The sequence below is a fragment of the Phyllobates terribilis genome, unplaced genomic scaffold (genome assembly GCF_046119375.1).
Source record: "Phyllobates terribilis strain yellow unplaced genomic scaffold, ASM4611937v1 Scaffold_10__3_contigs__length_209671492, whole genome shotgun sequence".
NCBI lineage: Eukaryota > Metazoa > Chordata > Amphibia > Anura > Dendrobatidae > Phyllobates > Phyllobates terribilis.
The window spans coordinates 196321552-196349362 of NW_027362770.1; the positions used below are offsets into that span (position 1 = coordinate 196321552).

Below are 27811 nucleotides of genomic sequence, written 5' to 3' on the forward strand. Positions count from 1 at the left end.
CCTGTCTCGCCCCCCTTCTTCTCCTGTCTCGCCCCCCTTCTTCTCCTGTCTCGCCCCCCTTCTTCTCCTGTCTCGCCCCCCCTTCTTCTCCCTGTCTCGCCCCCCCTCTCTCCCGTTTCGCCCCCCCTCTCTCCCGTTTCGCCCCCCCTCTCTCCCGTCTCGCCCCCCCTTCTTCTCCCCGTCTCGCCCCCCTTCTTCTCCCCTTCTCTGCCCGTCTCACCCCCTTCGCGCCTCCCCTTCTCTCCCGTCGCGCCCCCCGTCTCGTCCCCCTTCTTCTCCCCGTCTCGTCCCCCTTCTTCTCCCCGTCTCGTCCCCCTTCTTCTCCCCGTCTCGTCCCCCTTCTTCTCCCCGTCTCGTCCCCCTTCTTCTCCCCGTCTCGTCCCCCTTCTTCTCCCCGTCTCGTCCCCCTTCTTCTCCCCGTCTCGTCCCCCTTCTTCTCCCCGTCTCGTCCCCCTTCTTCTCCCCGTCTCGTCCCCCTTCTTCTCCCCGTCTCGTCCCCCTTCTTCTCCCCGTCTCGTCCCCCTTCTTCTCCCCGTCTCGTCCCCCTTCTTCTCCCCGTCTCGTCCCCCTTCTTCTCCCCGTCTCGTCCCCCTTCTTCTCCCCGTCTCGTCCCCCTTCTTCTCCCCGTCTCGTCCCCCTTCTTCTCCCCGTCTCGTCCCCCTTCTTCTCCCCGTCTCGTCCCCCTTCTTCTCCCCGTCTCGTCCCCCTTCTTCTCCCCGTCTCGTCCCCCTTCTTCTCCCCGTCTCGTCCCCCTTCTTCTCCCCGTCTCGTCCCCCTTCTTCTCCCCGTCTCGTCCCCCTTCTTCTCCCCGTCTCGTCCCCCTTCTTCTCCCCGTCTCGTCCCCCTTCTTCTCCCCGTCTCGTCCCCCTTCTTCTCCCCGTCTCGTCCCCCTTCTTCTCCCCGTCTCGTCCCCCTTCTTCTCCCCGTCTCGTCCCCCTTCTTCTCCCCGTCTCGTCCCCCTTCTTCTCCCGTCTCGTCCCCCTTCTTCTCCCGTCTCGTCCCCCTTCTCTCCCGTCGCGCCCCCCCTTCTCTCCCGTCGCGCCCCCCCTTCTCTCCCGTCGCGCCCCCCCTTCTCTCCCGTCGCGCCCCCCCTTCTCTCCCGTCGCGCCCCCCCTTCTCTCCCGTCGCGCCCCCCCTTCTCTCCCGTCGCGCCCCCCCTTCTCTCCCGTCGCGCCCCCCCTTCTCTCCCGTCGCGCCCCCCCTTCTCTCCCGTCGCGCCCCCCTTCTCTCCCGTCGCGCCCCCCTTCTCTCCCGTCGCGCCGCGCCCCCCCCTTCGTGCCCCCCTTCGTGCCCCCCCTTTTCGTCCCCCTTTTCGTCCCCCTTTTCGTCCCCCTTTTCGTCCCCCTTTTCGTCCCCCGTCTCGCCCCCCCCGTCTCGCCCCCCCCCGTCTCGCCCCCCCCCGTCTCGCCCCCCCCCGTCTCGCCCCCCCCCCGTCTCGCCCCCCCCCCCGTCTCGCCCCCCCCGTCTCGCCCCCCCCGTCTCGCCCCCCCCCCGTCTCGCCCCCCCCCCCCCGTCTCGCCCCCCCCGTCTCGCCGCCCCCACCCCCCCGTCTCGTCTCGCCCCGCCCGTCTCCTGACGTCCTCTGCTTCTTGGCGTTTCCTTCTCAGGATCTTTCACTTCGAGGCGTCGCTGTTTCTCGCCCCGGGCACAGGCCTCTGGGGAGCGCGGTTTCCAGGAGACGATCGGATGAATATTAATCAGTTCTCCGTCTTTTGCTGCCATTTTTCTCCCTCATCACTTAGAGCAGATCGATTTCCAAAATTAAAATGTCGTCCACTGAAAATCCCAAATGTTCACACGTTGTAGAGCAAATGGCGAAAAATGGCGGCTGTGGCACAGCTGTCGCCAGAAACTCCAGGAATGTCATCGTAAATCCGGGATTAGAGACAAAGCTCGCGTCTGTAGCCACAAAAAAACCCGAATTCACCCGGCTAAAAATGACTGCATGGCCCGAAATAGACCAGAAAGGACGCAGCAATAGGTGTGAGAAACGCGCTGGTGGATTATCCGGACAGGACGCAGCGATGGGTGTAAGAAACGCGCTGGTGGATTATCCAGACAGGACGCAGCAATAGGTGTGAGAAAAGCGCTGGTGGATTATCCGGACAGGATGCAGCGATGGGTGTAAGAAACGCGCTGGTGGGTTATCCGGACAGGACGCAGCGATGGGTGTAAGAAACGCGCTGGTGGGTTATCCGGACAGGACGCAGCAATGGGTGTGAGAAAAGCGCTGGTGGATTATCCGGACAGGACGCAGCAATGGGTGTGAGAAAAGCGCTGGTGGATTATCCGGACAGGACGCAGCGATGGGTGTGAGAAACGCGCTGGTGGATTATCCGGACAGGATGCAGCAATGGGTGTGAGAAAAGCGCTGGTGGATTATCCGGACAGGACGCAGCAATGGGTGTGAGAAAAGCGCTGGTGGATTATCCGGACAGGACGCAGCGATGGGTGTGAGAAACGCGCTGGTGGATTATCCGGACAGGACGCAGCGATGGGTGTAAGAAACGCGCTGGTGGACAGGACGCAGCGATGGGTGTGAGAAACGTGCTGGTGGGTTAACCGGACAGGACGCAGCGATGGGTGTAAGAAACGCGCTGATGGATTATCCGGACAGGACGCAGCGATGGGTGTAAGAAACGCGCTGGTGGATTATCCGGACAGGACGCAGCAATAGGTGTGAGAAAAGCGCTGGTGGATTATCCGGACAGGACGCAGCGATGGGTGTGAGAAACGTGCTGGTGGATTATCCGGACAGGACGCAGCGATGGGTGTGAGAAACGTGCTGGTCGGTTAACCGGACAGGACGCAGCGATGGGTGTAAGAAACGCGCTGATGGATTATCCGGACAGGACGCAGCGATGGGTGTGAGAAACGTGCTGGTCGGTTAACCGGACAGGACGCAGCGATGGGTGTGAGAAACGTGCTGGTGGGTTAACCGGACAGGACGCAGCGATGGGTGTAAGAAACGCGCTGGTGGATTATCCGGACAGGGCACAGCGATGGGTGTGAGAAAAGTGTTGGTGGACAGGACGCAGCGATGGGTGTGAGAAACGTGTTGGTGGATTATCCAGACAGGACGCAGCGTGGGCGTGAGAAACGTGCTGGGGGATTAACCGGACAGCACACAGCGATGGGTGTGAGGAACGCGCTGGTCGGTTAACCGGACAGGACACAGCTTTGGGTGTGAGAAACGTGCTGGTCGGTTAACCGGACAGGACGCAGCGATGGGTGTAAGAAACGCGCTGATGGATTATCCGGACAGGGCACAGCGATGGGTGTAAGAAACGCGCTGGTGGAATATCCGGACAGGACGCAGCAATAGGTGTGAGAAAAGTGTTGGTGGACAGGACGCAGCGATGGGTGTGAGAAACGTGTTGGTGGATTATCCAGACAGGACGCAGCGTGAGAAACGTGCTGGGTGATTAACCGGACAGGACACAACGATGGGTGTGAGGAACGCGCTGGTGTATTAACCTGACAGGACACAGTGATGGGTGAGGAACATGCTGGTGGATTATCCGGACAGGACACAGCGATGGGCGTGACAAGCGTTTTTTGGGGATTAACCGGATAGGACACAGTGATGGGTGTGAGGAACTCTATGATGCAGCGATGGGTGTGAAAAACCGTACCAAAGTGTGAATCAGACAGAACACAGCAATGGGTGGGAGAAACGCGCTGAAGTGTGGATAGGACAGGACGCAGCAATGGGTGGGAGAAACGCGCTGAAGTGTGGATAGGACAGAACACAGCAATGGGTGGGAGAAACGCGCTGAAGTGTGGATAGGACAGGACGCAGCAATGGGTGGGAGAAACGCGCTGAAGTGTGGATAGGACAGGACGCAGCAATGGGTGTGAGAAACGCACCGGAGTGTGGATAGGACAGGACACAGCAATGGGTGTGAGAAACGCGCTGAAGTGTGGATAGGACAGGACGCAGCAATGGGTGTGAGAAACGTGCTGAAGTGTGGATAGGACAGGACGCAGCAATGGGTGTGAGAAACGCGCTGAAGTGTGGATAGGACAGGACACAGCAATGGGTGTGAGAAACGCGCTGAAGTGTGGATAGGACAGGACGCAGCAATGGGTGTGAGAAACGCACCGGAGTGTGGATAGGACAGGACGTGGCAGTGGGTGTGACAAGACGAGTTGATGGGTGTGTAAAAAGCGCCGGAGTATGAGTTGGTCAGGGTGAAACGATGGATGTGTGAAATGTGCTGACATATTTTTCAGGCAAAGTGACGGCTGTATGAAACGTGGCCGTTCATGACTCGAGCAGGGCCAAGTGATGGTGTGTGAATCAGCCAGGACGAAGCAATGGATATTTTAATCTTGCTGGAGTATGAATTGGACTGGACGAAGCTATAGCTGTGTGAAATGCGCTGGAAATTAAACTGACAAGGTGAAGCTGAATATGAGGAAAGTCTAAAGAGTATAAATCTCACAAAAAAAATTATATATATGAAACGCGCTGGAATATGAGTCAGAAATTACTAAAAGACCCTGCGGAATGTGAGAAACACGGTGACCTATGAGTCGGACAGGACAAAGCTATGGATGTGTGGAGTCCAACTGCAGAAAGCGTCAATGGGAGGGAATGAGGGGTTTGTGAAACGCGCTGGAGTATGACCGACAGGATAGAGCGGTGGTTGTGTGAAACGCGCTGGATTGCGAATCTGACAGGATAGAGCGGTGGTTGTGTGAAACGCGCTGGATTGTGAATCTAACAGGATAGAGCGGTGGTTGTGTGAAACGCACTGGAGTACAACCGACAGGATAGAGCGGTGGTTGTGTAAAAAGGCGCAGGAGTACAGCTGACAGGATAGAGCGGTGGTTGTGTGAAACGCGCTGGAGTATGAATCTAGCAGGATGAAGCAGCGGTGTGTGAAACGCGCTGGAGTATGAATCTGGCAGGATGAAGCAGCGGTGTGTGAAACGCGCTGGAGTATGAATCTGGCAGGATGAGGCTGTGGTGTGTGAAACGCGCTGGAGTATGAATCTGGCAGGATGAGGCTGCGGTGTGTGAAACGCGCTGGAGTATGAATCTGGCAGGATGAAGCTGCGGTGTGTGAAACGCGCTGGAGTATGAATCTGGCAGGATGAGGCTGCGGTGTGTGAAACGCGCTGGAGTATGAATCTGGCAGGATGAAGCTGCGGTGTGTGAAACGCTCTGGAGTATGAATCTGGCAGGATGAAGCTGCGGTGTGTGAAACGCGCTGGAGTATGAATCTGGCAGGATGAAGCTGCGGTGTGTGAAACGCACTGGAGTATGAATCTGGCAGGATGAGGCTGCGGTGTGTGAAACGCGCTGGAGTATGAATCTGGCAGGATGAAGCTGCGGTGTGTGAAACGCGCTGGAGTATGAATCTGGCAGGATGAAGCTGCGGTGTGTGAAACGCGCTGGAGTATGAATCTGGCAGGATGAAGCTGCGGTGTGTGAAACGCGCTGGAGTATGAATCTGGCAGGATGAGGCTATGGTGTGTAAAACATTGGTAAATGCATCGAACAGGACATCAGAATTTTCTTTATGATGGGGAAGCATTTTTATTTTGTAATGTATTATTACATTTCTTATTTTTATTTCTTTTCTCAGTATTTGTACTATTCTAATGATTGGGATTTAAAGGGGCGGTCCACCTCAGCATGACCTGTATACTCAACAACCGGTCCTTCGCGGCTCCTTTCCTACCACCGCCTGGGTTGCTCACTGGTCTCCGAGCTTCTTTCAGCGGAACAGGTATGTGACTGCTGCAGCCAATCACTTCCTACAGCCTTCATCTCTGCGGCCAGTGATTGGCTGCAGCGTTCACACTAGAATAGATCTCTATACATGAAGTGGTGGCACAGACCCATGACCATTCCGCCCAATCATTGGCTGCAGCTTTTACGCACCAGTCTAGGTTAAAAGAGAAAGGAAGCTTGGAGGCCAGTGGGGACCCCAGAGGCTGAACACGAGTAGTGGCGGGGGATCGGTGTAACTTTGTTTTTATGATTTTTTTTTCTCTTATTCCGATTTTCCTCATTGTGTGTTCGCTTTTCTTGCAGTCGTCCACTTCGGTCCCCTGCTCCTGAAAGTGGATGAAGACTCCATCATAACCAAAAATGCTTCAGTCCCGGAAGAAATAATCCAGGACGTTCTTCCCATAACCATTTCCTCAAATGAACTGGCACCTTCGGAAACCATCGCCCATCCGCTCCCAGATTCACAATCCGCCGTTGAACCCAGCCGGACCCCGTGGCCTTTGCCCGATGACGTCTTCTTAAGTCCAAGCCTTTCCACGTCCCCGTTGTTCTCCATGGCTTCGGTTATGGGAGAACCCTCAACAACCCGGCTTGCTGAGATGTACGAAGCCCGCTCTTACACAACGGAGTCGTCTTCTGGTGTCTACATCACAATGTCTTCTGTTGCCCTGGAAAAGAGTGTAAATATGGCATCCCACGGTACTATAGAAGACAATGTGACGGTTCCACCGCCAGAAACTTTCTACCAAACTCCATGGGCCACAGAAATATTTCCAATATTCAGTGAAGATGGAGGAGTCGTCACCTCGAGCTTCGCTGTGGAAAGCACCAAATCTGGGCAACTCCTTCCAGATTCCTACTTTAGTTCCTCGATAGAAGGGTCAATGGTTGCACGCACTACACCTGCCGCCTCTCCCACGTTTTGGCCGACTACCCCTGTGGAGAGTATAATGCCAAGTATGACCGATACTCAAGAGGTTACCAGCACTGCTACCAAATATCCTTTGTCTAGTATATTCTCTGGTTTAGGGTTGGTTACCGTGCGGGATTCCACCACTGGCCCCACTGAGGCTTTATCCGTCACATCTCCATCGTATGAAACCTCCTACGTTCATGACCCAGAAATCTCGTCTAGTTTTCTCCAAAGTTTAGTGCCTACTGCCATTTCTGAGACGTGGTCCACCACTGGCAACGACTTTACCTACACTCATTGGTGGTCCGAGGATTATGTGGAAACCAACAGCATTCAAACCTCAGGGTTTCCTGGAGATCTTCCTCCGACCAGCCTCAACACCAGCCAGGAGACCTCTTCGGTTGAAGTTCCTGACTCTGTTTTATCTTCTTCCCCGACCCCCCTCATGTCTTCACTGTATACAGATCTTATGGACTTTTCTGTGGATCTCACCAACATTGTTGACTCTACTGAGGTCCTTGTAACCTTGTTGTCGTTGGCCCCGAGCTCGGAGATGGAGACCCGTTGGGTTTCTTCAGTAGAGTCTACTTCTACTCTAATGCCTTCACTGCTCATCTTATCCATGACCTCTGTCGATCTGGAGACTTTTTCTACTACAGCAATATCTGCCCCGTACCTTCTAGAAAGTTCCATGTATGAACCTGTGAACACAGCTGAAGCTCCCGCGTTTGTGCCGACAGAGTCTGGCATGTACTTCCCTCCGACCGTATCCCTTTCTGTGGAGTCCAGTTACTTTACCTTAGTATCCACCCTGGAGCCCGATGGCTTCTTCTCTTCAACAGTGGAAGAAGTGGCAATGTCCTCCCCATCGTTGGCGTCTACACATGAACCTCAGGATTCATCGTCTCTCCTTGCAATGTCAGAATCCATGTTCAATACTCCTTTGTCTGAGTTTTACTCTACAACCATACGTGAAACGATAAGCATGGATGTCATGCCGGTGAATTCCACTTCCTTCCCATCACCATCGAGCGTTGACTGGACTGAGAACTTTTCGTCTGAGTTCACGGAGTTCTGGGAGTCCACCATCATGGCGTCGAGCGTCTTCTATACCTCAAGTACCGATGCTACCTCTCAGCTGCCTTTATCGTCGTCATCTGCACTGAATGCCACCACATCTGCCTTGCCCACCTCTTCCTTTGGTTTTGATGACACCAGTAGTGCTTTGGTTGAGGAAGTTCTTCCAACCTCTTTACTCACCTTGGTTCCTAGCATGACTTTACCTCTGGAGTCGGATTCCTCTGGATTCTTTACTTCACTCTTTTCAGTTACTACTTTGATGCCACCCAGTTTTACCCCTGCCCCAAGCATGCCACCCACCTCCGCCATCAGTTTGGAATCTACCGTTGACTATGCGGCCACAGTCGGCCAACTGTCCACATATCCAACATCTACAGTAAGCATGCTGTGGAGCTCACAGCCGTCCTCGAGTCCGGTGTTCTTTACGACTAATCCACAAACTCCAGACATCTGGCCTGCTCCATCACCAACCCAACCTGTCACCACTATCGATGCCACCACCACCACACCAAATGCCCACCTTTCGCCAACTCTTCCTGTCACCACAACAGGCACCACTAGCTCGCCAAGTGCCCACCCTTCTCCATCCCAACCTGTCACCACTACAGGCACCAATGCCTCGCCAAGTGCCCATCCTTCCCCATCCCCACCTGCCACCACTACAGGCACCACTGCCTCGCCAGGTGCCCACCCTTCCCCATCCCCACCTGCCACCACTACAGGCACCACTGCCTCGCCAGGTGCCCACCCTTCCCCATCCCCACCTGCCACCACTAGAGGCGCCACTGCCTCGCCAAGTGCCCATCCTTCCCCATCCCCACCTGCCACCACTACAGGCACCACTGCCTCGCCAAGTGCCCATCCTTCCCCATCCCCACATGCCACCACTAGAGGCGCCACTGCCTCGCCAAGTGCCCAACCCTCCACCACCACCCCGTCAAGTTCTTCCAGACCGGCAGCTGTCACCCATAACACCCTAGGCACAACCACTCCACAGATAATTACAACCGCCATCATCCCTCCTGGAGCTACGACAGTAACCTCCACCCTGCCCGCATCGGTGACTCCTCCTTCTGGACTCACAGCTACAACCACTGTGGCCACCACAAGGCCGAGCTTCGTGTGTGATGTGTCCAATCCGGAACCTTATCTTGTGACAGTCGGTAAGTAAGGTTGTGCCAGAATTATACTAATCCTCCAGAGCTGCATTCTCAATTCTGCCACACTTCCCTGCTGTGCATTTTTTTTGTCTGCTGTAGCATTAACCTTCCTGTATATCTGTATTGCAGTTTTATCGCGAGGAACAAATATCGAGAACGTCATCGAATCCATCAAGGAAACACTAACCGCAAATTTCAACCGATCGGTGGAACTGGAGGTGAGTAATCAAATGTGAAGGAGCGGTGCAGCCCCGAAACCCCAACAGCAGAATAGTGAGTGCAGCTCTGGAGTATAACACAGGAGGTAACTCAGGATCAGTAATGTAATGTATGTGCACAGTGACTGCACCAGCAGAATAGTGAGTGCAGCTCTGGGGTATAATACAGGACGTAACTCAGGATCAGTAATGTAATGTATATACACAGTGACTGCACCAGCAGAATAGTGAGTGCAGCTCTGGAGTATAATACAGGAGGTAACTCAGGATCAGTAATGTATGTACACAGTGACTCCACCAGCAGGATAGTGAGTGCAGCTCTGGAGTATAATACAGGATGTAACTCAGGATCATTAATGTAATGAATGTACACAGTGACTGCACCAGCAGAATAGTGAGTGCAGCTCTGGTGTATAATACAGGAGGTAACTCAGGATCAGTAATGTAATGTATGTACACAGTGACTGCACCAGCAGAATAGTGAGTGCAGCTCTGGAGTATAATACAGGATGTAACTCAGGATCAGTAATGTAATGTATGTACACAGTGACTGCACCAGCAGAATAGTGAGCGCAGCTCTGGAGTATAATGCAGGATGTAACTCAGGATCAGTAATGTAATGTATGTACACAGTGACTGCACCAGCAGAATAGTGAGTGCAGCTCTGGAGTATAATACAGGATGTAACTCAGGATCAGTAATGTAATGCATGTACACAGTGACTGCACCAGCAGAATAGTGAGTGCAGCTCTGGAGTATAATACAGGATGTAACTCAGGATCAGTAATGTAATGTATGTACACAGTGACTGCACCAGCAGAATAGTGAGTGCAGCTCTGGAGCATAATACAGGATGTAACTCAGGATCAGTAATGTAATGTATGTACACAGTGACTGCACCAGCAGAATAGTGAGTGCAGCTCTGGGGTATAATACAGGATGTAACTCAGGATCAGTAATGTAATGTATGTACACAGTGACTGCACCAGCAGAATAGTGAGTGCAGCTCTGGAGTATAATACAGGATGTAACTCAGGATCAGTAATGTATGGTATGTACACAGTGACTGCACCAGCAGAATAGTGAGTGCAGCTCTGGAGTAGAATACAGGATCAGTAATGTAATGTATGTACACAGTGACTGCACCAGCAGAATAGTGAGTGCAGCTCTGGAGTATAATACAGGATGTAACTCAGGATCAGTAATGTATGTACACAGTGACTGCACCAGCAGAATAGTGAGTGCAGCTCTGGAGTAGAATACAGGATCAGTAATGTAATGTATGTACACAGTGACTGCACCAGCAGAATAGTGAGTGCAGCTCTGGAGTAGAATACAGGATCAGTAATGTAATGTATGTACACAGTGACTGCACCAGCAGAATAGTGAGTGCAGCTCTGGAGTATAATACAGGATGTAACTCAGGATCAGTAATGTAATGCATGTACACAGTGACTGCACCAGCAGAATAGTGAGTGCAGCTCTGGAGTATAATATAGGAGGTAACTCAGGATCAGTAATGTAATGTATGTACACAGTGACTCCACCAGCAGAATAGTGAGTGCAGCTCTGGAGTATAACACAGGAGGTAACTCAGGATCAGTAATGTAATGTATGTACACAGTGACTGCACCAGCAGAATAATGAGTGCAGCTCTGGAGTATAATACAGGATGTAACTCCGGATCAGTAATGTATGTACACAGTGATTGCACCAGCAGAATAGTGAGTGCAGCTCTGGAGTATAATACAGGAGGTAACTCAGGATCAGTAATGTAATGTATGTACACAGTGACTGCACCAGCAGAATAGTGAGTGCAGCTCTGGAGTATAATATAGGAGGTAACTCAGGATCAGTAATGTAATGTTTGTACACAGTGACTGCACCAGCAGAATGGTGAGTGCAGCTCTGGAATAGAATACAGGATGTAACTCAGGATCAGTAATGTATGTACACAGTGACTGCACCAGCAGAATAGTGAGTGCAGCTCTGGAGTAGAATACAGGATCAGTAATGTAATGTATGTACACAGTGACTGCACCAGCAGAATAGTGAGTGCAGCTCTGGAGTATAATACAGGAGGTAACTCAGGATCAGTAATGTAATGTATGTACACAGTGACTCCACCAGCAGAATAGTGAGTGCAGCTCTGGAGTATAACACAGGAGGTAACTCAGGATCAGTAATGTAATGTATGTACACAGTGACTGCACCAGCAGAATAATGAGTGCAGCTCTGGAGTATAATACAGGATGTAACTCAGGATCAGTAATGTATGTACACAGTGATTGCACCAGCAGAATAGTGAGTGCAGCTCTGGAATATAATACAGGAGGTAACTCAGGATCAGTAATGTATGTACACAGTGACTGCACCAGCAGAATAGTGAGTGCAGCTCTGGAGTATAATATAGGAGGTAACTCAGGATCAGTAATGTAATGTATGTACACAGTGACTGCACCAGCAGAATGGTGAGTGCAGCTCTGGAGTAGAATACAGGATGTAACTCAGGATCAGTAATGTAATGTATGTACACAGTGACTGCACCAGCAGAATAGTGAGTGCAGCTCTGGAGTAGAATACAGGAGGTAACTCAGGATCAGTAATGTATGTACACAGTGACTGCACCAGCAGAATAGTGAGTGCAGCTCTAGAGTAGAATACAGGATCAGTAATGTAATGTATGTACACAGTGACTGCACCAGCAGAATAGTGAGTGCAGCTCTGGAGTATAATACAGGAGGTAACTCAGGATCAGTAATGTAATGTATGTACACAGTGACTGCACCAGCAGAATAGTGAGTGCAGCTCTGGAGTATAATACAGGATGTAACTCAGGATCAGTAATGTAATGTATGTACACAGTGACTGCACCAGCAGAATAATGAGTGCAGCTCTGGAGTATAATACAGGATGTAACTCAGGATCAGTAATGTATGTACACAGTGACTGCACCAGCAGAATAGTGAGTGCAGCTCTGGAGTAGAATATAGGAGGTAACTCAGGATCAGTCATATAATGTATGTACACAGTGACTGCACCAGCAGAATAGTGAATGCAGCTCTGGAGTATAATACAGGATATAACTCAGGATCACTAATGTGATGTATGTACACAGTGACTGCACCAGCAGAATAGTGAGTGCAGCTCTGGGGTATAATACAGGATGTAACTCAGGATCAGTAATGTAATGTATATACACAGTGACTGCACCAGCAGAATAGTGAGTGCAGCTCTGGAGTATAATACAGGATGTTACTCAGGATCAGTAATGTAATGTATGTACACAGTGACTGCACCAGCAGAATAGTGAGTGCAGCTCTGGAGTATAATACAGGATGTAACTCAGGATCAGTAATGTATGTACACAGTGACTGCACCAGCAGAATAGTGAGTGCAGCTCTGGAGTAGAATATAGGAGGTAACTCAGGATCAGTAATGTAATGTATGTACACAGTGACTGCACCAGCAGAATAGTGAGTGCAGCTCTGGAGTATAATACAGGATGTAACCCAGGATCAGTAATGTATGTACACAGTGACTGCACCAGCAGAATAGTGAGTGCAGCTCTGGAGTATAATACAGGATGTAACTCAGGATCAGTAATGTAATGTATGTACACAGTGACTGCACCAGCAGAATAGTGAGTGCAGCTCTGGAGTATAATACAGGATGTAACCCAGGATCAGTAATGTATGTACACAGTGACTGCACCAGCAGTATAGTGAGTGCAGCTCTGGAGTATAATACAGGATGTAACTCAGGATCAGTAATGTAATGCATGTACACAGTGACTGCACCAGCAGAATAGTGAGTGCAGCTCTGGAGTATAATACAGGATGTAACTCAGGATCAGTAATGTAATGCATGTACACAGTGACTGCACCAGCAGAATAGTGAGTGCAGCTCTGGAGTATAATATAGGAGGTAACTCAGGATCAGTAATGTAATGTATGTACACAGTGACTCCACCAGCAGAATAGTGAGTGCAGCTCTGGAGTATAACACAGGAGGTAACTCAGGATCAGTAATGTAATGTATGTACACAGTGACTGCACCAGCAGAATAATGAGTGCAGCTCTGGAGTATAATACAGGATGTAACTCAGGATCAGTAATGTATGTACACAGTGATTGCACCAGCAGAATAGTGAGTGCAGCTCTGGAGTATAATACAGGAGGTAACTCAGGATCAGTAATGTAATGTATGTACACAGTGACTGCACCAGCAGAATAGTGAGTGCAGCTCTGGAGTATAATATAGGAGGTTACTCAGGATCAGTAATGTAATGTATGTACACAGTGACTGCACCAGCAGAATGGTGAGTGCAGCTCTGGAGTAGAATACAGGATGTAACTCAGGATCAGTAATGTATGTACACAGTGACTGCACCAGCAGAATAGTGAGTGCAGCTCTGGAGTAGAATACAGGATCAGTAATGTAATGTATCTACACAGTGACTGCACCAGCAGAATAGTGAGTGCAGCTCTGGAGTATAATACAGGAGGTAACTCGGGATCAGTAATGTAATGTATGTACACAGTGACTGCACCAGCAGAATAGTGAGTGCAGCTCTGGAGTATAATACAGGATGTAACTCAGGATCAGTAATGTAATGTATCTACACAGTGACTGCACCAGCAGAATAGTGAGTGCAGCTCTGGAGTAGAATATAGGAGGTAACTCAGGATCAGTAATGTAATGTATGTACACAGTGACTGCACCAGCAGAATAGTGAGTGCAGCTCTGGAGTATAATACAGGATGTAACCCAGGATCAGTAATGTATGTACACAGTGACTGCACCAGCAGAATAGTGAGTGCAGCTCTGGAGTAGAATATAGGAGGTAACTCAGGATCAGTCATGTAATGTATGTACACAGTGACTGCACCAGCAGAATAGTGAATGCAGCTCTGGAGTATAATACAGGAGGTAACTCAGGATCAGTAATGTAATGTATGTACACAGTGACTGCACCAGCAGAATAGTGAGTGCAGCTCTGGAGTATAATACAGGATGTAACTCAGGATCAGTAATGTAATGTATGTACACAGTGACTGCACCAGCAGAATATTGAGTGCAGCTCTGGAGTATAATACAGTATGTAACTCAGGATCAGTAATGTATGTACACAGTGACTGCACCAGCAGAATAGTGAGTGCAGCTCTGGAGTAGAATATAGGAGGTAACTCAGGATCAGTCATGTAATGTATGTACACAGTGACTGCACCAGCAGAATAGTGAATGCAGCTCTGGAGTATAATACAGGATATAACTCAGGATCACTAATGTGATGTATGTACACAGTGACTGCACCAGCAGAATAGTGAGTGCAGCTCTGGAGTATAATACAGGATATAACTCAGGATCAGTAATGTGATGTATGTACACAGTGACTGCACCAGCAGAATAGTGAGTGCAGCTCTGGAGTATAATACAGGATGTAACTCTGGATCAGTAATGTAATATATGTACACAGTGACTGCACCAGCAGAATAGTGAGTGCAGCTCTGGAGTATAATACAGGAGGTAACTCAGGATCAGTAATGTAATGTATGTACACAGTGACTGCACCAGCGGAATAGTGAGTGCAGCTCTGGAGTATAATACAGGATATAACTCAGGATCAGTCATGTGATGTATGTACACAGTGACTGCACCAGCAGAATAGTAAGTGCAGCTCTGGAGTATAATACAGGATATAACTCAGGATCAGTAATGTGATGTATGTACACAGTGACTGCACCAGCAGAATAGTGAGTGCAGCTCTGGAGTATAATACAGGAGGTAACTCAGGATCAGTAATGTAATGTATGTACACAGTGACTGCACCAGCAGAATAGTGAGTGCAGCTCTGGAGTATAATACAGGATGTAACTCAGGATCAGTAATGTAATGTATGTACACAGTGACTGCACCAGCAGAATAGTGAGTGCAGCTCTGGAGTATAATACAGGATGTAACTCAGGATCAGTAATGTAATGTATGTACACAGTGACTGCACCAGCAGAATAGTGAGTGCAGCTCTGGAGTATAATACAGGAGGTAATTCAGGATCAGTAATGTAATGTATGTACACAGTGACTGCACCAGCAGAATAGTGAGTGCAGCTCTGGAGTATAATACAGGATGTAACTCAGGATCAGTAATGTAATGTATGTACACAGTGACTGCACCAGCAGAATAGTGAGTGCAGCTCTGGGGTATAATACAGGATGTAACTCAGGATCAGTAATGTAATGTATGTACACAGTGACTGCACCAGCAGAATAGTGAGTGCAGCTCTGGGGTATAATACAGGATGTAACTCAGGATCAGTAATGTATGTACACAGTGACTGCACCAGCAGAATAGTGAGTGCAGCTCTGGAGTATAATACAGGATGTAACTCAGGATCAGTAATGTAATGTATGTACACAGTGACTGCACCAGCAGAATAGTGAGTGCAGCTCTGGAGTATAATACAGGATGTAACTCAGGATCAGTAATGTAATGTATGCACACAGTGACTGCACCAGCAGAATAGTGAGTGCAGCTCTGGGGTATAATACAGGATGTAACTCAGGATCAGTAATGTAATGTATGTACACAGTGACTGCACCAGCAGAATAGTGAGTGCAGCTCTGGGGTATAATACAGGATGTAACTCAGGATCAGTAATGTATATACACAGTGACTGCACCAGCAGAATAGTGAGTGCAGCTCTGGAGTATAATACAGGATGTAACTCAGGAACAGTAATGTAATGTATGTACACAGTGACTGCACCAGCAGAATAGTGAGTGCAGCTCTGCAGTATAATACAGGAGGTAACTCAGGATCAGTAATGTAATGTATGTACACAGTGACTGCACCAGCAGAATAGTGAGTGCAGCTCTGGAGTATAATGCAGGATGTAACTCAGGATCAGTAATGTAATGTATGTACACAGTGACTGCACCAGCAGAATAGTGAGTGCAGCTCTGGAGTATAATACAGGATATAACTCAGGATCAGTCATGTGATGTATGTACACAGTGACTGCACCAGCAGAATAGTGAGTGCAGCTCTGGAGTATAATACAGGATATAACTCAGGATCAGTAATGTGATGTATGTACACAGTGACTGCACCAGCAGAATAGTGAGTGCAGCTCTGGAGTATAATACAGGAGGTAACTCAGGATCAGTAATGTAATGTATGTACACAGTGACTGCACCAGCAGAATAGTGAGTGCAGCTCTGGGGTATAATACAGGAAGTAACTCAGGATCAGTAATGTAATGTATGTACACAGTGACTGCACCAGCAGAATAGTGAGTGCAGCTCTGGAGTATAACACAGGAGGTAACTCAGGAAGAGAGATTTGTGCAGTTGCAGAGCGTCTTCTGAACTCCGTAAAGGTTTTCAGTCGTTGACGGCAAGCAGAGATCTTCTCGGTAGAGCGCAGTACAGACTGATAGAAAGTGACGGACGTTTCCTCCGTGGTGGCGGCCGGGGAAGGAGACGCGGGTGATGCCTCCTGTCATACGGCCCCTATGGCCCCTCAGAACAGATGTACGCCTCCAGCCTGACACCCCCCGATCTTGCAGATCACACCGTTTTCTCTGTGTGCTGCCGCTCCGCAGCGCTCCGCCTGGGAATAACCTCAGAAGATCTGCCATCTATAATTCATCAGCGGACTAATATAGAAATTGTCACATAAATTATAGATCAGAGTCTCTGCTGATCCCGGCTCCATTCACCAGGAGCACAGCACCGGAGAGGCCACAGCAGCACAGAGTATGTCAGGAGAAGAGAGGACGGATCTGCTGAGAGGTAGTGGATATGGAGTTATATAGTGGAAGGAGCAGTGTTCCCATCAGCACAGAGGATTTCAGGAGAGGGGTGTGCTGCCATTGCAGGGATCAGTCACGGCAGTGATCTCTTTTATCCACCTTCTTGCTGACTGTTGCCTGACTCTGCAGCTTCTCTGTTTTCCTTCCCGTCCCCCGGCTTCTCTGCAGTTACTGTTTTGTGTTTGCTGGTAGCAACAACTTTTCCCACAGAGACTGATGGAGATGCAGAGGTAACCCCGAAGAGAAGTAGAGGCAGAGATAAATGAGGTACAGAGGTAACACCGGAGAAGGACGGGCTTAGAGGATAAGCGAGGTACAGAGGTAACTCAGGAGAAGGACGGGAGTAGAGAATAAGTGGGGGGTACTGAGGTAACCGCAGAAAAGGATGGGCGTAGAGGATAAGTGAGGTACAGAGGTAACACCGGAGAAGGATGGGTGTAGAGGATAAGTGGGGTACAGAGGTAACTCCAGAGAAGGACGGGCGTAGAGGATAAGTGAGGTACAGAGGTAACTCTGGAGAAGGACGGGCGTAGAGGATAAGTGAGGTACAGAGGTAACTCTGGAGAAGGACGGGTGTAGAGCATAAGTGGGGTACAGAGGTAACACCGGAGAAGGACGGGCGTAGAGAATAAGTGGGGGGGTACTGAGGTAACACCGGAGAAGGATGGGTGTAGAGGATAAGTGGGGTACAGAGGTAACCCCGGAGAAGGACGGGCGTAGAGAATAAGTGGGGGGGTACTGAGGTAACCCCAGAAAAGGACGGGCGTAGAGGATAAGTGAGGTACAGAGGTAACTCCGGAGAAGGACGGGCGTAGAGGATAAGTGAGGTACAGAGGTAACTCTGGAGAAGGACGGGTGTAGAGGATAAGTGGGGTACAGAGGTAACTCCGGAGGAGGATGGGTGTAGAGGATAAGTGAGGTACAGAGGTAACTCCGGAGAAGGATGGGTGTAGAGGATAAGTGAGGTACAGAGGTAACTCCGGAGAAGGATGGGTGTAGAGGATAAGTGGGGTACAGAGGTAACCCCGGAGAAGGATGGGTGTAGAGGATAAGTGGGGTACAGAGGTAACCCCAGAGAAGGATGGGTGTAGAGGATAAGTGGGGTACAGAGGTAACCCCAGAGAAGGATGGGTGTAGAGGATAAGTTGGGTACAGAGGTAACACCGGGGATGGATGGGCGTAGAGGATAAGTGAGGTACAGAGGTAATCCCGGAGAAGGATGGGTGTAGAGGATAAGTGGGGTACAGAGGTAACCCCAGAGAATGATGGGTGTAGAGGATAAGTGGGGTACAGAGGTAACCCCAGAGAAGGATGGGTGTAGAGGATAAGTGAGGTACAGAGGTAACTCCGGAGAAGGATGGGTGTAGAGGATAAGTGAGGTACAGAGGTAACCCCAGAGAAGGACGGGCGTAGAGGATAAGTTGGGTACAGAGGTAAGGACAGGCGTAGAGGATAAGGGAAGTACAGAGGTAAGGACGGGTATAGAGGTAACTTCGGAGAAGGACGGGTGTAGAGGGTAAGTAGGGTACAGAGGTAACATCGGAGAAGGACTGGCGTAGAGGATAAGTGAGGTACAGAGGTAACCCCAGAGAAGGATGAGTGTAGAGGATAAGTGAGGTAGAGAGTTAACCCCAGAGAAGGACGGGCGTAGAGGATAAGTGAGGTAGAGAGGTAACCCCAGAGAAGGACGGGCGTAGAGGATAAGTGAGGTACAGAGGTAGCCCCAGAGAAGGATGGGCGTAGAGGATAAGTGAGGTACAGAGGTATCCCCGGAGAAGGATGGGTGTAGAGGATAAGTGGGGTACAGAGGTAAACCCAGAGAAGGATGGGTGTAGAGGATAAGTGGGGTACAGAGGTAACCCCAGAGAAGGATGGGTGTAGAGGATAAGTGAGGTACAGAGGTAACTCCGGAGAAGGATGGGTGTAGAGGATAAGTGAGGTACAGAGGTAACCCCAGAGAAGGACGGGCGTAGAGGATAAGTTGGGTACAGAGGTAAGGACGGGTGTAGAGGGTAAGTGGGGTATAGAGGTAACTTCGGAGAAGGACGGGTGTAGAGGGTAAGTAGGGTACAGAGGTAACATCGGAGAAGGACTGGCGTAGAGGATAAGTGAGGTACAGAGGTAACCCCAGAGAAGGACGGGCGTAGAGGATAAGTGAGGTAGAGAGGTAACCCCAGAGAAGGACGGGCGTAGAGGATAAGTGAGGTAGAGATGTAACCCCAGAGAAGGACGGGCGTAGAGGATAAGTTGGGTACAGAGGTAAGGACAGGCGTAGAGGATAAGGGAAGTACAGAGGTAAGGACGGGTGTAGAGGGTAAGTGGGGTATAGAGGTATCCCCAGAGAAGGACGGCGTAGAGGATAAGTGGGGTATAAAGGTAACTTCGGAGAAGGACTGGCGTAGAGGATAAGTGGGGCACAGAGGTAACTCCGGAGAAGGACTGGCGTAGAGGGTAAGTAGGATACAGAGATGACCTCGGAGAAGGACGGGTGTAGAGGATAAGTGAGGTACAGTGGTAACCTCAGAGAAGGACGGGCGTAGAGGATAAGTGGTTTGCAGAGGTAACATCGGAGAAGGACGGGCATAGAGGATAAGTGGGGTACAGAGGTAACATCGGAGAAGGACGGGTGTAGAGGGTAAGTAGGGTACAGAGGTAACACCGGAGAAGGACGGGCGTAGAGGATAAGTGAGGCACATCAGTAACTTAGGTGAAGGACGGGCGTAGAGGATAAGTGAAGTACAGAGGTAACCTCGGAGAAGGACGGGTGTAGAGGGTAAGTAGGGTACAGAGGTAACATCGGAGAAGGACGGGCGTAGAGGATAAGTGGGGTACAGAGGTAACATCGGAGAAGGACAGGCTTAGAGGATAAGTGGGGTACAGAGGTAACACCGGAGAAGGACGGGCGTAGAGGATAAGTTGGGTACAGAGGTAACACCGGAGAAGGATGAGTGTAGAGGATAAGTGGGGTACAGAGGTAACACCAGAGAAGGACCGGTGTAGATGGTAAGTGGGATACAGAGGTAACTCCGGAGAAGGACGGTCGCAGAGGATAAGTGGGGTATAAAGGTAACTCCGGAGGAGTACTGGCGTAGAGGATAAGTGAGGTATAGAGGTATACCAAGAGAAGGACTGGCGTAGAGGATAAGTGAGGTACAGAGGTAACTCCGAAGAAGGACGGGCGTAGAGGATAAATGAGGTACAGAGGTAACACCGGAGAAGCACTGGTGTAGAGGATAAGTGGGGTACAGAGGTAACACTGGAGAAGGATGGGTGTAGAGGATAAGTGAGGTACAGAGGTAACTCCAGAGAAGGATAGGCATAGAGGATAAGTGAGGTACAGAGGTAACTCCAGAGAAGGACGGGCGTAGAGGATAAGTGAGGTACACCGGTTTGGACGGGCATAGAGGATAAGTGAGGTACAGAGGTAACCCCAGAGAAGAACGGGCGTAGAGGATTAGTGAGATACAGAGGTAACTCCGGAGAAGGATGGGCGTAGAGGATAAGTGGGGCACAGAAGTAACTCCAGAGAAGGACGGTCATAGAGGATAAGTGGGGCACAGAGGTAACTCCAGAGAAGGACCGGCGTAGAGGATAAGTGGGGCACAGAGGTAACTCCAGAGAAGGACGGGCATAGAGGATAAGTGAGGTACAGAGGTAACATCGGAGAAGGATGGGCGTTGAGGATAAGTGAGGTACACAGGTTTGGACGGGCATAGAGGATAAGTGAGGTACAGAGGTAACTCCGGAGAAGGACGGGCGTAGAGGATAAGTGAGGCACATCGGTAACTTAGGTGAAGGACGGGCGTAGAGGATAAGTGAGGTACAGAGGTAACTCCGGAGAAGTACGGGCGTGGAAGATAAGTGAGGTACAGACGTAATTTAGGTGAAGGACGGGCGTAGAGGATAAGTGAGGTACAGAGGTAACTCCAGAGAAGGACGGGCGTAGAGGTTAAGTTGGGTACAGAGATGAGCCCGGAGAAGGACGGGTGTAGAGGATAAGTGGGGTACAGAGGTAAGGATGGGCGTAGAGAATAAGTGAGGTATAGAGGTATACCAAGAGAAGGACTGGCGTAGAGGATAAGTGGGGCACAGAAGTAACTCCAGAGAAGGATGGGCGTAGACGATAAGTGGAGTACAGAGGTAACTCCAGAGAAGGATGGGCGTAGAGGATAAGTGGGGCACAGAGGTAACTCCAGAGAAGGACGGGCGTAGAGGATAAGTGAGGTACAGAGGTAACTCCAGAGAAGGATGGGCGTAGAGGATAAGTGAGGTACACAGGTTTGGACGGGCGTAGAGGATAAGTGAGGTACTGAGGTAACCCCAGAGAAGAACGGGCGTAGAGGATAAGTGAGGTACAGAGGTAACCCTAGAGAAGGACGTGCGTAGAGGATAAGTTGGGTACAGAGGTAACACCGGAGAAGGATGGGTGTTGAGGATAAGTTGGGTACAGAGGTAAGACCGGAGAAGTACCAGCGTAGATGGTAAGTGGGATACAGAGGCAACTCCGGAGAAGGACGGTCGTAGAGGATAAGTGGGGTATAAAGGTAACTCCGGAGAAGGACGGTCGTAGAGGATAAGTGGGGTATAAAGGTAACTCCGGAGAAGGACTGTCATAGAGGATAAGTGAGGCACATCGGTAACTTAGGTGAAGGACGGGCGTAGAGGATAAGTGAGGTACAGAGGTAACTCCGGAGAAGTACGGGCGTGGAAGATAAGTGAGGTACAGACGTAATTTAGGTGAAGGACGGGCGTAGAGGATAAGTGAGGTACAGAGGTAACTCCAGAGAAGGACGGGCGTAGAGGTTAAGTTGGGTACAGAGATGAGCCCGGAGAAGGACGGGTGTAGAGGATAAGTGGGGTACAGAGTTAAGGATGGGCGTAAAGAATAAGTGAGGTATAGAGGTATACCAAGAGAAGGACTGGCGTAGAGGATAAGTGAGGTGCAGAGGTAACTCCGGAGGAGGACGGGCGTAGAGGATTAGTGAGGCACAGAGGTAACTCCACAGAAGGACGGGTGTAGAGAATAATTGAGGTACAGAGGTAACCCCAGAGAAGGACGTGCGTAGAGGATAAGTGAGGTACAGAGGTAACCCCAGAGAAGGATGAGTGTAGAGGATAAGTGAGGTACAGAGGTAACCCCAGAGAAGGACGTGCGTAGAGGATAAGTGAGGTACAGAGGTAACCCTAGAGAAGGACGTGTGTAGAGGATAAGTGAGGTAGAGGTAACCCCAGAGAAGGACGTGCGTAGAGGATAAGTGAGGTACAGAGGTAACCCCAGAGAAGGACGTGCGTAGAGGATAAGTGAGGTACAGAGGTAACCCTAGAGAAGGACGGGCGTAGAGGATAAGTGAGGTACAGAGCTAACTCCGGGGAAGGACGAGCATAGAGGATAAGCGGGGTACAGAGGTAACCCTGGAAAAGAACGGACGTAGAGGATAAGTGAGGTACAAAGGTAACCCCAGAGAAGGTCGGACGTAGAGGATAAATGAGGTACAGGGGTAACCCCAGAAAAAGACGGCCGTAGAGGATGTGAGGTACAGAAATAACCCCGGAGAAGGATGGGCATAGAGTATAAGTCGGGTACAGAGGTAACACTGGAGAAGGACGGGCGTAGAAGATAAGTGAGGTACAGAGTTAACCCCAGAGAAGGACGGGCGTAGAGGATAAGTGGGGTACAGAGGTAACTCCGGAGAAGGACGGCGTAGAGGATAAGTGGGGTACAGAGGTAACTCCGGAGAAGGACGGGTGTAGAGGATAAGTGGGGTACAGAGGTAACCACGGAGAAGAACGAGTGTAGAGGATAAGTGGGGTACAGAGCTAACACCGGAGAAGGACGGGCATAGAGGATAAGTGGGGTACAGAGGTAACATCGGAGAAGGACGGGCGTAGAGGATAAGTGGGGTACAGAGGTAACATCGGAGAAGGAAGGGCGTAGAGGATAAGTGGGGTACAGAGGTAAAATCGAAGGATGGGTGTAGAGGATAAGTGAGGCACATCGGTAACTTAGGTGAAGGACGGGCGTAGAGGATAAGTGGGGTACAGAGGTAACCTCGGAGAAGGATGGGTGTAGAGGATAAGTGGGGTACAGAGGTAACATCGGAGAAGGACGGGCGTACAGGATATGTGGGGTACAGAGGTAACTCCAGAGAAGGACCGACGTAGTGGATAAGTGAGGTACAGTGGTAACCCCACAGATGGATGAGTGTAGAGGATAAGTGAGGTACAGAGGTAACTCCAGAGAAGGACCGACGTAGAGGATAAGTGAGGTACAGTGGTAACTTAGGTGAAGGACGGGCGTAGAGGATAAGTGGGGTACAGAGGTAACTCCGGAGAAGGACGGGCGTAGAGGATAAGTGAGGCACAGAGATAACTCCGGAGAAGGACGGGCGTAGAGGATAAGTGGGGTACAGAGGTAACTCCGGAGAGGGACGGGCGTAGAGGATAAGTGAGCTACAGAGGTAACCTTGAAGAAGGACGGGTGTAGATGATAAGTGGGGTACAGAGGTAACTCCGGAGAAGGACGGGCGTAGAGGATAAGTGGGGTACAGAGGTAACTCCGGAGAAGGACGGGCGTAGAGGATAAGTGGGGTACAGAGGTAACTCCGGAGAAGGACGAGCTTAGAGAATAAGTAGGGTACAGAGGTAACTCTGTAGAAGGACGGCTTTAGAGGATAAGTGGGGTACAGAGGTAACTCCGGAGAAGGACGGCTGTAGAGGATAAGTGGGGTACAGAGGTAACTCCGGAGGAGGACGGGCATAGAGGATAAGTGGAGTACAGAGGTAACTCCGGGGAAGGACGAGCATAGAGAATAAGTGGGGTACAGAGGTAACACCGCAGAAGGACGGGCGTAGAGGATAAGTAGGGTACAGAGGTAACTCCGGAGTAGGAATGGCGTAGAGAATAAGTGGGGTACAGAGGTAACTCCGTAGAAGGACGGGTGTAGATGATAAGTGGGGTACAGAGGTAACTCCGGAGGAGGACGGGCGTAGAGGATAAGTGGGGCACAGAGGTAACTCCGGAGAAGGACGGTCGTAGAGGATAAGTGGGGTACAGAGGTAACTCCGTAGAAGGACGGGAGTAGAGTATAAGTGGGGTACAGAGGTAACTCCGGAGAAGGACGGGCGTAGAGGATAAGTGGGGTACAGAGGTAACTCCGGAGAAGGACGGGCGTAGAGGATAAGTAGGGTACAGAGGTAACTCCGGAGTAGGAATGGCGTAGAGAATAAGTGGGGTACAGAGGTAACTCCGTAGAAGGACGGGTGTAGATGATAAGTGGGGTACAGAGGTAACTCCGGAGGAGGACGGGCGTAGAGGATAAGTGGGGCACAGAGGTAACTCCGGAGAAGGACGGTCGTAGAGGATAAGTGGGGTACAGAGGTAACTCCGTAGAAGGACGGGAGTAGAGTATAAGTGGGGTACAGAGGTAACTCCGGAGAAGGACGGGCGTAGAGGATAAGTGGGGTACAGAGGTAACTCCGGAGAAGGACGGGCGTAGAGGATAAGTGGGGTACAGAGGTAACTCCGGAGAAGGACGGGCGTAGAGGATAAGTGGGGTACAGAGGTAACATCGGAGAAGGATGGGTGTAGAGGATAAGTGGGGTACAGAGGTAACTCCGGAGAAGGACGGGTGTAGAGGATAAGTGGGGTACAGAGGTAACTCCGGAGAAGGACGGGCGTAGAGGTAACTCCGGAGAAGTACGGGTGTAGAGGATAAGTGGGGTACAGAGGTAACTTCGGAGAAGGACGGGTGTAGAGGATAAGTGGGGTACAGAGGTAACTTCGGAGAAGGACCGAAGTAGAGGATAAGTGGGGTACAGAGGTAACTCCGGAGAAGGACCGGAGTAGAGGATAAGTGGGTTGCAGAGGTAACATCGGAGAAGGACGGGCATAGAGGATAAGTGGGGTACAGAGGTAACACCGGAGAAGGATGGGTGTAGAGGATAAGTGAGGCACATCGGTAACTTAGGTGAAGGACGGGCGTAGAGGATAAGTGAAGTACAGAGGTAACCTCGGAGAAGGACGGGTGTAGAGGGTAAGTAGGGTACAGAGGTAACATCGGAGAAGGACGGGCGTAGAGGATAAGTGGGGTACAGAGGTAACATCGGAGAAGGACAGGCTTAGAGGATAAGTGGGGTACAGAGGTAACACCGGAGAAGGACGGGTGTAGAGGATAAGTTGGGTACAGAGGTAACACCGGAGAAGGATGAGTGTAGAGGATAAGTGGGATACAGAGGTAACTCCGGAGAAGGACGGTCGCAGAGGATAAGTGGGGTATAAAGGTAACTCCGGAGGAGTACTGGCGTAGAGGATAAGTGAGGTATAGAGGTATACCAAGAGAAGGACTGGCGTAGAGGATAAGTGAGGTACAGAGGTAACTCCGAAGAAGGACGGGCGTAGAGGATAAATGGGGTACAGAGGTAACACCGGAGAAGGACTGGTGTAGAGGATAAGTGGGGTACAGAGGTAACACTGGAGAAGGATGGGTGTAGAGGATAAGTGAGGTACAGAGGTAACTCCAGAGAAGGATGGGCATAGAGGATAAGTGAGGTACAGAGGTAACTCCGGAGAAGGATGGGCGTAGAGGATAAGTGAGGCACAGAAGTAACTCCAGAGAAGGACGGGCGTAGAGGATAAGTGAGGTACACCGGTTTGGACGGGCATAGAGGATAAGTGAGGTACAGAGTTAATCCCAGAGAAGAACGGGCGTAGAGGATTAGTGAGGTACAGAGGTAACTCCGGAGAAGGATGGGCGTAGAGGATAAGTGAGGCACAGAAGTAACTCCAGAGAAGGACGGTCATAGAGGATAAGTGGGGCACAGAGGTAACTCCAGAGAAGGACTGGCGTAGAGGATAAGTGGGGCACAGAGGTAACTCCAGAGAAGGACCGGCGTAGAGAATAAGTGGGGCACAGAGGTAACTCAAGAGAAGGACAGGCATAGAGCATAAGTGAGGTACAGAGGTAACATCGGAGAAGGATGGGTGTTGAGGATAAGTGAGGTACACAGGTTTGAACGGGCATAGAGGATAAGTGAGGTACAGAGGTAACCCTAGAGAAGGACGTGCGTAGAGGATAAGTTGGGTACAGAGGTAACACCGGAGAAGGATGGGTGTTGAGGATAAGTTGGGTACAGAGGTAACACCGGAGAAGGACCAGCGTAGATGGTAAGTGGGATACAGAGGCAACTCCGGAGAAGGACGGTCGTAGAGGATAAGTGGGGTATAAAGGTAACTCCGGAGAATTACTGTCGTAGAGGATAAGTGAGGCACATCGGTAACTTAGGTGAAGGACGGGCGTAGAGGATAAGTGAGGTACAGAGGTAACTCCGGAGAAGGACGGGCGTAGAGGATAAGTGAGGAACATCGGTAACTTAGGTGAAGGACGGGCGTAGAGGATAAGTGAGGTACAGAGGTAACTCCGGAGAAGGACGGGCGTGGAAGATAAGTGAGGTACAGACGTAATTTAGGTGAAGGACGGGCGTAGAGGATAAGTGAGGTACAGAGGTAACTCCAGAGAATGACGGGCGTAGAGGTTAAGTTGGGTACAGAGATGAGCCCGGAGAAGGACGGGTGTAGAGGATAAGTGGGGTACAGAGGTAAGGATGGGCGTAGAGAATAAGTGAGGTATAGAGGTATACCAAGAGAAGGACTGGCGTAGAGGATAAGTGAGGTGCAGAGGTAACTCCGGAGGAGGACGGGCCTAGAGGATTAGTGAGGCACAGAGGTAACTCCACAGAAGGACGGGTGTAGAGGATAATTGAGGTACAGAGGTAACCCCAGAGAAGGACGTGCGTAGAGGATAAGTGAGGTACAGAGGTAACCCCAGAGAAGGATGAGTGTAGAGGATAAGTGAGGTACAGAGGTAACCCCAGAGAAGGACGTGCGTAGAGGATAAGTGAGCTACAGAGGTAACCCTAGATAAGGACGTGTGTAGAGGATAAGTGAGGTAGAGGTAACCCCAGAGAAGGACGTGCGTAGAGGATAAGTGAGGTACAGAGGTAACCCTAGATAAGGACGGGCGTAGAGGATAAGTGAGGTACAGAGGTAACTCCGGGGAAGGACGAGCATAGAGGATAAGCGGGGTACAGAGGTAACCCTGGAAAAGGACGGACGTAGAGAATAAGTGAGGTACAAAGGTAACCCCAGAGAAGGTCGGACGTAGAGGATAAATGAGGTACAGGGGTAACCCCAGAAAAAGACGGCCGTAGAGGATGTGAGGTACAGAAATAACCCCGGAGAAGGATGGGCATAGAGTATAAGTCGGGTACAGAGGTAACACCGGAGAAGGACGGGCATAGAAGATAAGTGAGGTACAGAGTTAACCCCAGAGAAGGACGGGCGTAGAGGATAAGTGGGGTACAGAGGTAACTCCGGAGAAGGACGGCGTAGAGGATAAGTGGGGTACAGAGGTAACTCCGGAGAAGGACGGGTGTTGAGGATAAGTGGGGTACAGAGGTAACCCCGGAGAAGAACGAGTGTAGAGGATAAGTGGGGTACAGAGCTAACACCGGAGAAGGACGGGCATAGAGGATAAGTGGGGTACAGAGGTAACATCGGAGAAGGACGGGCGTAGAGGATAAGTGGGGTACAGAGGTAACTCCGGAGAAGGACGGGCGTAGAGGATAAGTGGGGTACAGAGGTAACTCCGGAGAAGGACGGGTGTAGAGGATAAGTGGGGTACAGAGGTAACTTCGGAGAAGGACGGGTGTAGAGGATAAGTGGGGTACAGAGGTAACTTCGGAGAAGGACCGAAGTACAGGATAAGTGGGGTACAGAGGTAACTCCGGAGAAGGACGGGTGTAGAGGATAAGTGGGGTACAGAGGTAACTTCGGAGAAGGACGGGTGTAGAGGATAAGTGGGGTACAGAGGTAACTTCGGA

General features: G+C 50.6%; 1 protein-coding gene across 3 annotated transcripts in view; it reads left to right on the forward strand.

The window, feature by feature from the left end:
* Positions 1-27811, forward strand: part of KIAA1549 (KIAA1549 ortholog) — a 117932-nt gene that overhangs the window by 32719 nt on the left and 57402 nt on the right. For all 3 annotated transcript variants that reach the window (XM_073650497.1, XM_073650499.1, XM_073650498.1), the window contains exons 2-3: positions 6050-8902; positions 9029-9117. In XM_073650497.1, the coding sequence (XP_073506598.1) occupies positions 6050-8902; positions 9029-9117 (2942 nt within the window). The remainder of the gene's footprint in view (positions 1-6049; positions 8903-9028; positions 9118-27811) is intronic.